The 14713-nt window shown below is 40.8% G+C and overlaps 2 protein-coding genes and 1 long non-coding RNA gene across 3 annotated transcripts; 1 reads left to right on the forward strand and 2 right to left on the reverse strand.

The window, feature by feature from the left end:
* The first annotated feature begins 231 nt into the window (after positions 1-231).
* Positions 232-10877, forward strand: Mcm5 (Minichromosome maintenance 5). Its single transcript, XM_028322526.1, has 7 exons — positions 232-276; positions 1130-1213; positions 4645-4839; positions 7637-7881; positions 9177-9319; positions 9430-9518; positions 10047-10877. The coding sequence occupies exons 1-7, from the start codon at positions 232-234 to the stop codon at positions 10185-10187; spliced, it is 942 nt and encodes a 313-aa protein (XP_028178327.1). The 3' UTR covers positions 10188-10877.
* On the reverse strand, positions 6609-7322 carry LOC114365863 (uncharacterized). Its single transcript, XR_003656983.1, has 2 exons — positions 7036-7322; positions 6609-6886 (listed from the first exon to the last, which is right to left on the reverse strand). It is a non-coding gene; the product is annotated as an uncharacterized LOC114365863 (long non-coding RNA).
* Positions 10331-14334, reverse strand: LOC114365861 (1,5-anhydro-D-fructose reductase). Its single transcript, XM_028322554.1, has 6 exons — positions 13943-14334; positions 13645-13812; positions 12726-12929; positions 12133-12383; positions 11310-11460; positions 10331-11170 (listed from the first exon to the last, which is right to left on the reverse strand). The coding sequence occupies exons 1-6, from the start codon at positions 14078-14080 to the stop codon at positions 11000-11002; spliced, it is 1083 nt and encodes a 360-aa protein (XP_028178355.1). The 5' UTR covers positions 14081-14334; the 3' UTR covers positions 10331-10999.
* Positions 14335-14713: the final 379 nt, after the last annotated feature.

Raw genomic sequence — 14713 nt, forward strand, 5'->3', positions numbered from 1 at the left:
TATAAGTTTTGGTGCCAAATTTTTATTCAATTTATGATGAACGTATCTTTTTAATAATGAGGATCAGTACTGTTGTAGAAAATTCAATAAAACTAGTATCTACGTTAATCTTTAAGACATAAGAAAGATATATCTTTTTGAATTATCCAAATCGAACCATTACTTACGAAGATATTAAGTTATAAACATNGTAAACATAACAAGTCATAAGAAGCCAGGTCTTCTTCAGCTATGCTTACTAACTTGGGGAAAGGTAGGAAAAACGAACCAAATGTGGTTAGTGTCACATAAAACGTCTTACAAGCTATGCCAAGAGTAATATTGGTGATTATGTGATTTTATTTTTATTTTATATCATACAAAAATAAATAAAAACCTTCTTTGAACAATTACTATGTTTTGCATGCATATAGACCTACTGTACCCTATATGGTACGGGCTCCCCACGGCCCCCTTTTTATGGATTATTTTTTTAAATATTTTTTACATGATTTTTATGTTTCCTTTTGTAAGTAATTACTGAAAAATCATTTTTTATTTACAAAAATAATTATCGGTCTAAATGGGTTAAATTGGTTGTTGTTTCAATTTAGAAACAATCCCCGCTTTACCCTGAGCCCTGCATTGATGCAAAGTGTGCGTCGCTGCAACGTGAAGTGAACCCACTCAACCGGGCTGCGTGTGCGCCGGCACGCGCCCATTAGCGGCTGTCTGAAGCGTGCATGATTCGGAATTAGGGGATCTCAATCAACCTTTATAGTCGGTCATCTTCTTGGAGAACATTTATAGCAAGTGCTAAGGCCTCGTTGTTCTTACAGAATTGATAGGATTCAATTTTTGTGTATGAAATGTCTTGTCTCACCGCTGCAAACGAAATGAAATAAAGTTGATAATGGCTCCCAACTCTTTGTCAAGCCCAAGTACTACATAATAAACGTTGTGTGTTGCAAATTAAACCATACTTACAAATATCAACACGCCTACGGCTAAAAAACACCACGTTATTCTTACTCGTTTGATTTTTTTTTTATAAAGTACGGGTTAACTTCTTACATAAATAGGGTAACATCTTGGTATTCTCGTATACATTTTCCACGTCATATAAACTCATACCTTTCCTTGTCCCCAGGGCATATTCCGCCTGGCTTGCGAGCACGTGCTGCGCACGATGCGGCGCGGGCGCGAGACGCTGCTGACGCTGCTGGAAGCGTTCGTGNGTTTTTTTTTTGCGAAATAAACTATTTTCTTTCTTTTGAATTTTATGCTTTATCACCTGTAAACTGTTTGTCTGTACACAAAAATTATTTGTATTCTATTATTTCTTTCAAGGTAGGTTTCATTCATAAATAAATTTTGGTCATACACTCGTTTTCCCTTGTCTGTGGTATTCCAATGATGATTCACAAAAGTCCTGATTCACAATTTCCTATTATGATCACATTATTTGAGGAAACTTCTCATTTCTACATCCATTAATTATGATGATGATGTAATCTTCAATTAAAATAGTGCAGTCATAAATTCATAATAATACTGGATTTGACATTTGAGGGATTTAAAGTTTGTTTTAAATAAATTAGCAACATAAAATGACATTTTCGACTTCAGTTATAAATAGAAATTAATACATAATTACTCGTATTTTGTATTGATTTATTTATATTGCAGTTTTCTGCGAAAACTTCAAGCAAAAAAGTGGCGGACGTCCGCTTCTAGGTAAATAATAAAATCAAGTCTTAAGGCAACCAGCCTAGCCTAAGTAGCAAGTACTGTTTATATGCAATTAGTCACTTATAATAAGTTAAAATGTAGTTAGCGACTTATCTACTTTAACACGTGTAAATCAGCCTTTACATTTAAATTTTAATGAGTAATACAACAACAAAATTTCTCAGGAATTCGAGAACCTGATTATATTATTCACAGCCTCCAAAGCATATTTAATTCGAAGGTCCAAGGTCCGCGAGGTGAGCCAGTGACGTAGGTAGGTACTCGGATAACGAGAGCACAGCAGGCTATACATTTTTATTGCAAACTAGCTTCTATTACAACTGCATTAGACCCTACAGTGTAAAGCTTGACGTGCTACCAGTGACATACATTAGTTGCATGCAAACATTTTGTTTGACGCACGAATAAATTGTAAATAATAAAACCGGTTATAGAAGGTTAATAAAACCACCAAGTTTACGCTTAGAAGTTATACGAGTCAAAAATGTTTTTAAATTACATTTGTTTATGTTTCAGCTTCATTACAAAGATGAAAAAAAGTTTTTTTATTAGACACTAACTTTCCGCCTGCGGCTTCGTGTGGAATTTTTCGGTTTTTTATATAACCTATGACACTCAGCAATAATGTGGCTTTCTATTGGTGAAAGAATTTTTAAAATCGGTTCAGTAGATCCCGAGATTACCCCTGACAATTTAACAAATATACAAACACACAAACTTTACCTCTTTATAATATTAGTATAGATTGAAACGCTAAAAATTAAGTAATAATTTAAAACTTAACTTATGACTTAAAACTACAATTTTTAAAAAGAAATCTGAAGATAATTACTAAAATAAACTCAATTATCTTCATTTATTAAACCTTATTCGACGATCCAAACAAGATAATTCTGATTTAGATATCGTGTTGGATAGAAACAACGTGTTATTCCAATCGTGCATAGACAAGGTTCGTGATAACATCTGATAAAGGCCGGTATAGTCAGCGCCGAGAGAGACTGTCAATTTTTGTAACAAATAAAGCTGAATAAAATTGACACAGAAGTAGATAAATAGATTCTTTTTGCACACCATACAAAACTAAAAAAAAAACCATAAATATAATATCTAAGCTAGACGATAAATTATACTATAACTGATCCTCTTTCTTCCGCTTAGTTGTGCCTGACAAGTCCAGGCGCACTGATTTTTGGAGATAAGTTAGCTTTGAAATTATGTGCAATGCAATTATAATAAATAAATAACATTGAAAAGGCAGTGTGCAGGAAGCGAAATCTTCCAGACATCCTAGGGAGAGGACAGTTTTTATTTTAACATGCTTTTTTAAGAAGTTTGAGTTTTTTCATAATGCGTTTACAAACTTGTCAGTTTCTGTTGGCGCGAACAATACACATTATTATGTTAAGAGCGTTGTCACATTTTTCATGCAGAAATCGAGAATTTGGCAGATTTCGAAATGATTTTAGTCATATAATTTATTGTTATAGCTTCTTTTGACTTATATCACGTATGTCATCAAAGAGAGAGTTTGGCATCTTTGGCATCCCCCCCCCCCTCCATGTCCTTGCCATGATCACAAATTATGTTTCCTACTAAATTTCATCTAAATCGGTTCAACGATTCTTGAAATAACACCATTTTATAAAATAATTGGTCACATCGTCATAACGTGATAAATTTTACGATTTGGCCACGATATAAATGCATATTAGTGTTAAATTTGACATAATACTTATTAATCAATAAACTTAAATGAGAAAAATTCAATAAAAATAAAGAAAAGATACCAATTGAAAAATTATAAAATTATTTGTTTTCACCCGGTGTAAACACCCACGGGTGGAATGAAACGGGTTTTTATTGGGTTTTTACCCTCATGTGGTTTTTACCCGGGTGGAAACCCATCTCTAGTCACTAGTAGCAACACTGTCAAACAGAACTTTTTGCAACTATTTGAAGTTTAATAACTTTACGGACTACTACTATACTTTATTTATCATTGATTGTTTTACTGTCCAGTGTGTTTTTTGATTACATCGCATCTGGGCATACAGTTTGTTTCCTGTTCTCGAAAATTTCATAATCAGTTCACATTCAATGTTGCGACTATGTTGCATATTTTTAGTATTTTGACGATCACCCGGCGATGATACGCAAGTATTACAATAATTTCACTTCGCGATTAACGAGAGGTTTTGTCGCATCACTAGTTCACAGACCAAAAATATTTTTATGTCAGTTGGCCATATTTGATGACATTTCTGCTGATTTCTAAAAAATTAGACTGTAGGTGTGTGTGTGTGCGTGTGTGTGTGTTGAGTGTGAGAGAGAGCCTTTATGGGAGAGCGTGAGAGGGAGACACCCACGTGACTAGGCTGACACTAAAGCTTCAACAACACCAACGCGTGCAGATAACCATCGCCGGCGCGATCAAGACAGGTCGCGCGACATATGACAGTTCACGCGACCAGTCTTTGGCCTTTGATCGCGCCGTGGTCGCGCCGGCGATGACGATGCACGCGTTGGTGTGGTTGAAGCTTAATACGTAAATAATTTGGATGTGTTATTACATCGAAAATTCCAATCCAAAAAGAAAGTTCCAATGAAAATGTACAAACACATCTTTTATTCAATTCTTATTTTATTTTGACTCTTAAACTTTCTTCGTTTGGAGTGTCATTCAGCCTTTATAGCTTGTAACCTGCATTATTTGAGTTTTATGACTAAGATTCTCACGTAACGTATGAGACGTAACGTAACATGTTTTCCTAATTTGCTAAATAATTGAATGGTGAATGATGATTGCAAGCTTCAAAAGAAATTATATACCGAGTCTGTTTTCTCCTATCGATACAAATGTGACACCATGCTGATTAAGGATAGTAATTCTCTTGTTTTCTATCTTAACAATATCACACGCCCCAACAGGCGGGCATAACCACGACCCTGAACTCGCGCTGCTCCGTGCTAGCGGCCGCGAACTCGGTCTTCGGGCGCTGGGACGACACGAAGGCGGACGACAACATCGACTTCATGCCCACCATCCTGTCGCGGTTCGACATGATCTTCATCGTCAAGGACGAGCACGACCAGAACAGGGACATTGTGAGTATTTTAACTGTTTTAGATTTGTGACGTGTGAAAAAAATTGGTTACAGGAAGTAAGGCAGACGCTAATATGTAACAATAATAGGTGGGGCTCCAGGCATTGAAATACGTATTATGTATTTTTGAGCTGTTGAAACGTAACTCGCATAGATCTACACTCCCTAAGCTGCACGCTGGCCAGACAATTTGACGATGTCAACTGACCACTTACGACATCCACTGAAATAGTGGGAAGTGGTCCCATAATCCTATTCTACTTTTCCGAAACCACACGGTTGTCATTGATTTTAGTACCCCTGAAATCCGCTGGAAGATTTAGCTCTAGCTTTATTTGATGAAACAACATCAATGTGATTTTTATACACAGCTGCAGCAGCGGACGAACTCCCGTTAGCGTTACTACGGTGCTACTTGGCGTAAAGGTTTAGCATAACAAGTGTGTTATTTCTACTCCATAGACGTTGGCCAAGCACATAATCTCAGTGCACATAGGCGGCGACACAATCGAACGCTCTGTAGCAGCGGGTGAACTCCCGTTAGCGTTACTACGACACTACTCGGCATACTACATTTTAGAACACCTTATTTTTTTCCTACTACATAGACGCTGGCCAAGCACATAGGCGGCGATATGACCGAGCGCGCTGCAGCAGCGGGCGAACTCCCGTTAGCGTCACTACGACACTACTCGGCATACTGAGTTTTAGAATAACACTTTTGTTTCTACTCCATACCGCATAATCTCAGTGCACATGGGCGGCGACACAACCGAATGCTCACCAGCCGCAGGCGAGCTGCCTCTAGCGTTATTACGGTGCTACGAGTGTCATAACCAGACACTGTATGCTAAACAAGCACCTACACAACATAGGTGTCACAGACAGCCCACTGTGCAGGGGATGCATGGAGGCAGAGGAAACACCGCAGCATGTGCTCATGGAGTGCAGTAGCGTAGTAGAACAACGGGCTCAATTTCTTTGATCACCATCGTCGCTGCAGGAGGCCTGTAGGAGCCTAGACGGGCTGCTCGCCTTCTGGGGGGATCTGGGGTGGTTGGAGTGGAAAGATAAACCACAAATCGCGCACAATGGCCCAATCATGAGGCTAAGTGCGGTATTCGATTGCCCTGCAAAACTAACTAACTACGGTGCTACTTGGCGTAAAGTTTTAGCATAACAAGTGTGTTATTTCTACTCCATAGACACTGACCAAACACATAATCTGCGCGCTGCAGCAGCGGGCGAACTCCCGTTAGCGTTACTACGACACTATTCGGCGTGCTAAATTTTAGAATAACACCTTATTTTTTTCCTACTCCATAGACGCTGGCCAAACACATAATCTCAGTGCACATGGGCGGTGACACGACCGAGCGCGCTGCAGCAGCGGGCGAACTCCCGTTAGCGTCACTACGACACTACTCGGCATACTGAGTTTTAGAATAACACCTTATTTTTTTCCTACTCCATAGACAGTGGCCAAACACATAATCTCAGTGCACATGGGCGGCGACACGACCGAGCGCGCTGCAGCAGCGGGCGAACTCCCGTTAGCGTCACTACGATACTACTCGGCATACTGAGTTTTAGAATAACACCTTATTTTTTTCCTACTACATAGACGCTGGCCAAGCACATAATCTCAGTGCACATGGGCGGCGACACGACCGAGCGCGCTGCAACAGCGGGCGAACTCCCGTTAGCGTCACTACGACACTACTCGGCATACTGAGTTTTAGAATAACACCTTATTATTTTCCTACTCCATAGACGCTGGCCAAACACATAATCTCAGTGCACATGGGCGGCGACACGACCGAGCGCGCTGCAGCGGCCGGCGAGCTCCCGTTAGCTTTACTGCGGCGCTACTCGGCATACTGAGTTTTAGAATAACACCTTATTTTTTTCCTACTCCATAGACGCTGGCCATGCACATAATCTCAGTGCACATGGGCGGCGACACGACCGAGCGCGCTGCAACAGCGGGCGAACTCCCGTTAGCGTCACTACGACACTACTCGGCATACTGAGTTTTAGAATAACACCTTATTTTTTTCCTACTACATAGACGCTGGCCAAGCACATAATCTCAGTGCACATGGGCGGCGACACGACCGAGCGCGCGGCAGCAGCGGGCGAACTCCCGTTAGCGTTACTACGACACTACTCGGCGTACTGAGTTTTAGAATAACACTTGTTTTTACTCCATACCAAATAATCTCAGTGCACATGGGCGGCGACACGATCGAACGCTCACCAGCCGCAGGCGAGCTGCCTCTAGCGTTATTACGGTGCTACGAGTGTCATAACCGGACACTGTATGCTAAACAAGCATCTACACAACATAGGTGTTACAGACAGCCCACTGTGCAGGGGGTGCATGGAGGCAGAGGAAACACCGCAGCATGTGCTCATGGAGTGCAGTAGCGTAGTAGAACAACGGGCTCAATTTCTTTGATCACCATCGTCGCTGCAGGAGGCCTGTAGGAGCCTAGACGGGCTGCTCGCCTTCTGGGGGGATCTGGGGCGGTTGGAGTAGGAAGATAAACCACAAATCGCGCACAGTCGCCCAATCATGAGGCTAAGTGCGGTATTCGATTGCCCTGCAAAACTAACTACGGTGCTACTTGGCGTAAAGTTTTAGCATAACAAGTGTGTTATTTCTACTCCATAGACACTGACCAAACACATAATCTGCGCGCTGCAGAAGCGGGCGAACTCCCGTTAGCGTTACTACGACACTATTCGGCGTGCTAAATTTTAGAATAACACCTTATTTTTTTCCTACTCCATAGACGCTGGCCAAGCACATAATCTCAGTGCACATGGGCGGCGACACGACCGAGCGCGCTGCAGCGGCGGGCGAGCTCCCTTTAGCGTTACTGCGGCGCTACTCGGCCTACTGCCGCGCGCGCTGCGGCCCGCGCCTGTCCGCCGCCGCGGCCGAGCGCCTGCGAGCCCGATACGTGCTCATGCGCAGCGGCGCCTCGCAGCAGGAGCGCCAGGCTGACAAGCGCCTGTCTATACCTATCACCGTGAGGTATATCCAACAAAATCATCATCATTTTAGCCACTGCTGAACATAGGCTTCCCCCAATGATCAGAGATTTTCGCAACCTCCGAACTTGCCACCGAATGACGTATCACCAAGTGAGAGGCCTGCCTGCTACAGACCGGAAAATAGGACACATGTCCTCAGAACCGTGGTCGCCACTCGAGTACTTTTCTGCGCAAACGGCCATCGTGCCTATGCCTGCGCGCGCGATACGTGCTCATGCGCAGCGGCGCCTCGCAGCAGGAGCGCCAGGCTGACAAGCGCCTGTCTATACCTATCACTGTGAGGTATATCCAACAAAATCATCATCATTTTATGGCCACGATAGCTGAACGGTGAAGGGGTCGGAGTGGCGACTCCAGATCCGAGGAACGCGGGTTCGAATCCCACTGGATGGCGCTCGACTATTGTGGTGAGCCCACTTGTAATACAAGCTTATTTAGCTTAACACGAGGGGCTAATGGGACTATTAGTAATTTGGGCAATTCAAGTTGTTAATAATCTTCTATCTGAAAAAAAAAATTTAGCCGCACTGCTGAACATAGGCTTCCCCCAATGATCAGAGATCTTCGCAACCACCGAACTTGCGCTGCCCGTATCTAGGTTCCCTTCACCAGAATGATGTATCACCAAGTGAGAGGCCTGCCTGCTACAGACCGGAAAATAAAACAGATGTCATTCGAACCGTGGTCGCCACTCAAGTACTTTTCTGCGCAAACGGCCATCGTGTCTACGCCTGCGCGCGCGATACTTGCGCAGGAGCGCCAGGCTGACAAGCGCCTGTCTATACCTATTACTGTAAGGTATGCGTACAAAATCAACATCATCATCTTTAAAATATAGAAAGAAGAGTCTCACTCACTGCGACATTTTTATATGAGTTACATATTTAAATATGTAACTCGTATGCGTACTCGTATGTAACGTCCACTGCTGAACATAGGCCTCCCCCAATGATCTCCAGATTGACCGATTTTTAGTGGCCTGCAAAATAGTGAAAACTTTCGATTCAACCAAACTGCGGCCCGCTGCGGCCTGGACAAAGGCCTTCCCCAAGGATCTTCGTAACGACCGATCCTATGCTGTCCGCATCCAGGTTCCCTCCGTGACCTTCACCAGAGTGACGTTCTACCGAATGAGAGGCCCGAATGCCACAGACCGCAAAACACTTAAGTCTTCCGGCCCGCGGTCGCCAGTCAAGAACTTGAGCGCAAACCAAAAACCATCAGTTCTATGAACTACGAGCCTCGCCCACTGACCAAAGTTCTCTTGCATTTCAGACAATTGGAAGCCATCGTCCGTATATCAGAATCTCTTGCCAAAATGCAACTCCAACCTTTCGCGACGGAAGCGCACGTGAGTGAGGCGCTACGACTGTTCCAAGTCTCTACCTTGGACGCCGCTATGACTGGAAGCCTGTCCGGTATGCTATTGCCTCCCTTATTAAAAATATGTTTAATGTTCATAACTATCTAGAAATATTTAGAAATAATTCAGCCTACAAGCTAATATCGAAGTGTTAATTTATTCCAGGAGCAGAAGGCTTCACCTCGGAAGAAGATCATGAGATGCTGACCCGCATTGAAAAACAACTGAAGCGTCGGTTCGCAGTGGGCTCACAGGTAAGAATAGATATTTATCTACCCTTTTTTAGTTAGTTGGATTCCAAGACACAACTTCTTATTAAATAAACGATGTTAAAACCTGCCCTGAAAACCGAGTTTGCAATTGGCTATAAAATTCTAATGTAAGTCCTTTGAAATCAATAAATTGTAAGTTGACCTGATGACGTCATAATCACCTCTTGATAGTTCATAAAAAAGTATAGTTCCAAAATACTGAACTGTCCTATGCATGACATTGACAGTGGGGCGCCACCGTCAATACCGGATCGCTGGTTCCGATTTTTGTCATGTTGGAAACCATATAGTTGAACGATGGTAGCGCCCCCCTGTCATTGAGTTTGGTGGGACAGTTCAGCTTGGGTCATCTATATGTCAATTGACTAGGATAGATACACTGTACGTACACCATAGAAAGAATGAAAATAATTTTATTTAGGAACAAAATACATACAAGTTGCCGAAAAGGTCACTCAGTACCATCATGACAGTGTAACTATCTTATTCACCAACGGGTATTTCGTTCAGGTGTCGGAGGCGACGGTGATGGCCGACTTCATGCGCCAGAAGTACCCGGAACGCGCCGTGCAGAAGGTCATCCACGCCATGATCCGGCGCGGCGAGCTGCAGCACCGTCTGCAGAGGAAGATGCTCTACCGGCTCTCGTGAGCGCGCGGCCAATCAGTGGCGAGAGAAGTGTACCTTTCGGCATTCTCTCTGTTTCTCATAATCAAAGACCACCGCTACAAAACTTAGGCTGATTTGCACCACCTAACTTTGACCGTAACTATAACGATAATCGGTGGTTTTTGTATGGAGTTTGACAGATTTTTTACGTTTGTCAAAGTTAAAGTAAGATGGTGCAATCCTGTTTACCCGTGTCTCTATAAACACTAGCAAAACCAGTGTGCTTCAAATACGCACCATTGAAGCCATTAGACAGAATAATTTTAACAGCCATAGTAAAGTGTTGCTATACTGCTGATAATTCGACTATCGATTGACCTTCAAAATCAGTTATCCGGTATAAAAGTCGATAGTATAGGGCTGTTACGAATACAGCAATGGTAAACATGAATCCTAACAACCTTTTGCAACAAAATATCGACAGTGTCGTTACTACTGATAAAACGAGTTGTTGATCCAATCTCGATTATAAGTTCTACATCAAGTGACTTGTATTTTTGTGTCGTAATAATTAAGATAATGTTAAATAATTTTAGTATTTTTATAATAAATAAAAGGAACTCAATGCAACTTATGAATTTTATTCATCAAAGTAAAATAATAATACTACATTAACGTTTAACGCCCAAATCATAAAACAAAAATCAGTTTCACTGATACATTTGTGTTAAAGCTAAACCTTGAATGATTTGCGTCTGCGTGTCAAACCGCAGAAAACTTTTTAGTCTCGCTTTGCGTTACCTCAAAGGTAGTAAGTAAATACTTCTAAGAATGTTTAAAATCATGCGATGAAATTATTCCTTGACGATCTCAGGGACATCAATCTTGAATGGATACTCGGGATGCCTTTCAACTCCCTTCCAGAACAGGAAATTGAAAATGCGACCATCCTCGCCGTGGTCCAGTTTGGATAGATGGTTTATCTCAGCAGGCGACAGTTCAAAATCATAGATTTGCATGTTTTCCTGTAAAAAGTAATATTGCATTGTACACGTGTTGAACAGTGTTTATAGTGACGTTACTTTTTATTAGTAAAGGGATTAACTTTCATCACAAAGGCATTTGGATTTTGGAGACGCGATTTTGAAATAATGTTTTACTCACTTTTAACCTTTTATCGCTGGTGCTCTTTGGAATAACAACGATCTTTTGCTGCACCAGGAAATGAAGGAGTACTTGTGCTGTTGTTTTTCCATGTTTTTCGGCTATTTGTACCACTTCGGGATGCCCAAGCAAGTCGGGAAAGGCATCGGGACTGAAAGCAATAATAAAACATTTATTTTATAATTTGTTGGTTTACGTATGATTTGCTATGACTCACATATTTTAACCTTGTTTTAAGTATAACAAAATTGTGTGTGCATTTGCATATATTAATGACTTGTCAACAGGGTATTTTTAGAAAAACGCTAAATTTAGATAATCCATTCAAGTTTGATATTGTGGAAAATGTCGGAATTAATTTTACGCTTTAAAACGTCACTTATCTTAATGCGCGACACTTATGTTTATGTATTTAGCGTACTATTTTGCATATTGACTTGTGAAAAAGGGTTTATTTTTGGAACAACGCTTATTATTCTGTTCAAAATTGATAATGTGGAATAGATAATTTGTAACACAGGTACAGAATATTTTTACACTATTGCTCCATTATTACCGACCGCGAAATTTACTGTCACGAATATAATCTCTTTAAGCCTATGTAACCTAATAAGTACCTCTATTACCGCACCCGCACATTCTAGGGTTATTTTTAGGGGGAAGATTTTATGGGGCGTGCTTTGTTTTTTTTTTTTACCCGACTGCGGGGTTATGTTTTTTAAACATGGGTGTTGCAATAGGTAATTATTATTTCGTGAATCCGTCACCTGGAACAAACGTCGAATCCGTGGATCTTTAAGTTTCCTTAAAAGTACATACTTACCTATAATTATATTTTGTGACGAAATGGTTCTTAGCCCCAGGGCTGCCCAGCGGCGCGTATGCCGTCACCACAATGTTGTTCTCGGCGCAGAACTTGCGCAAGTCCTTCTGCTGAAAGTACGCGTGAAGTTCCACCTGCAGGACCTGCGGCTTCAAGGTCGCCGCCTTCATAATCTTCTCTATCTGGCTCTCGTTGAAGTTCGACAGCCCTAAGTTGCGAGCGAGACCGTTCTTCTGGCATTCCTCCATTTTCTGAAGACAAAAATTACTCGTCACATAAATTAAATAAACTTTTTATTGACAGAAACGAATAATACGAATACTGCACTTAAGGTCACGCCATAGCAGACATGCTGCGCTGTGGTTACGATTAGCATCGGTGATCGGCGATTTTGCAACTGTATAAAACGGTTAAAAAACTCTATTTTCTCAGCAGAACTGTATCGATGCAGCATCGCGATTTCATGCGTTTGGATGCGGATCAATACCGATCAATACATCAGATTTTGCGGCAAAACAGACATTATTATTACAACTGCACAATATGTCACCGTATTTTGCTTGCTATTTATGGCGTGCGTACAAATTACTCACTTTCCATGTAGTGATATGATTAGTCTCCATGTCCAAGTCGTACTCTCCATTCTCCTTCACCACTGGCGTGAGCGTCTCGGGATCGCAATGGAAGCCGAAGGGCACGTGGATCAGATACAAGTCCACGTACTCAGTCTGCAGGCGACACAGCTGCAGGTCTAAGAACTTCAACACGTCAGACGCACGATTTCCTACGTGAGGAAGCTGGAATATAACAATTCGCTCATAAAATTCGTGAAAAACTGTTGAAATTTTAATTTTTAATTATTTTATTTGTAATTACGGATCTTTGCTATATAGTGGACTAGCGGCCGCCCACGACTTCGTACGCGTGGATCCCGTTTTACCCCCTTAGGGGTGGAGTTTCATAAAATCCGTTCTTAGTGAGCACACAAGACTGTCGTAGGAACAATAATAAGTGTCCACCTACCTATGTATAAAGTTTTAGTAAGCACTCTTTACTTAAAATATAGTATGTAGTAATATAATGACATAATAACACGTAAAAGCGAAAGGAAGCGATTTTTGCTTTTGAGGAAGTTTGAGATTAATGTTGAGTTAGATGAGACCTAGAAAAAGGTCGTAAAAATTATGAGGCCCTGTCTGTGTTACGTTAGATACGATTATTTAAGTTATGTTAGGTAACACATATTTTTCTTTAAAACCTATTTTCAAGAGGCTTTTAAAAATTGAGAAACAAATATTTAAAAAAAATCATTATAGTGCGTTTCTGTAGAAAGGTACTGTTCCAGTATTTATTTAAAATAATAATAATCGTCGGGCTAACAACCCTCTCAATACAAAAATGTTCTTACAAAAATAAACCGGAACGAAGTCGTGGGCGGCTGTTAGTAAATAAATAGATTGGTGGTGAAAAAAGAAATGTAGGACTTCTAAAGATAAAACAAGTCTCACTCACCTTGGTGGTAATAAACAAATCTTTTCGCGTCCCTTTTCCATCGCTGATCCATCTCTTAATCGCGTTCCCGATTGCTTCCTCGTTATTGTAATTAAAAGCCGTATCGATGTGTCTATATCCCAAATCTAGCGCTTTATAGACAGTACTTTCTATTACATCTGGAGCTGCCTGAAAAGTAAGTACTTTAGGTAAGCCGCATTTTATCAGGCGGTTTTAATACAGCAGCATCTTTGCAGATATTATGTGTATGTCTGGTAAGCCCTGAAAAAATGTGAATAGATAAAAATAGCTGACTTACCTGCCAAGTCCCTAAGCCTAATGTAGGCATTACAGCCTCAGTCTGTGATAGCGTTACGAATTTCATGTTTCTGATATTTTTGTGATAGTAACGCAACGAAGTCCGAAAAATCAGCCGCACACTGCTCCAACTAAACATAAATTTTGACTGAAGCAACTACTTATATACAGTCTGTAAGATCTGGCAATTTGCCAAGGTAACCAGAAATTCGTTAGGAAATTATGCCTCTTATTATAATGCAGGAAAACAGAAGAACTGTTCATGTAAAATGCAAAAACTAAAACACTGACTTCAGCCAGACGTACAATATCGATTTTCAGTGACGTAATCTTATCATTTTGAATTTCGCGGGCACGTCAAGATTTTATTGGTGAAAAAGATTGCTTTGTATTAATATTAAGTATACTTATGAAATCAATTAATATTTTTTCTGTTTAAGATTTTTTTCCGTCAAATTAATTTAAATTCATACAATAAGCATGCATTTTATTTATTTTGTTTGTTAGATGAATGTATTTCAGAACGCATAAAATAATGTCAAATTCATCAAATCGGGGGCGTTTGGCCGAAAATAAAATTATTAGCGCTTATAAGAAAAATGGCGTACGTTTAAAGGTACAATGAAAGAAAGATGCAATCACTGCTAAAAAAATATATGGAAAACATCACTATTAAAGTTAGCAAACGTGTCCTCGACGAAAACATGCTAAAGTTTTACACGGTTGTCAAGGCGATCGCCATTTTCCTTACCATTTCTAACAAATTCTATTT

This window comes from Ostrinia furnacalis, unplaced genomic scaffold (genome assembly GCF_004193835.3).
Source record: "Ostrinia furnacalis isolate ACB-3 unplaced genomic scaffold, ASM419383v2 OfSCF7664, whole genome shotgun sequence".
Lineage (NCBI taxonomy): Eukaryota > Metazoa > Arthropoda > Insecta > Lepidoptera > Crambidae > Ostrinia > Ostrinia furnacalis.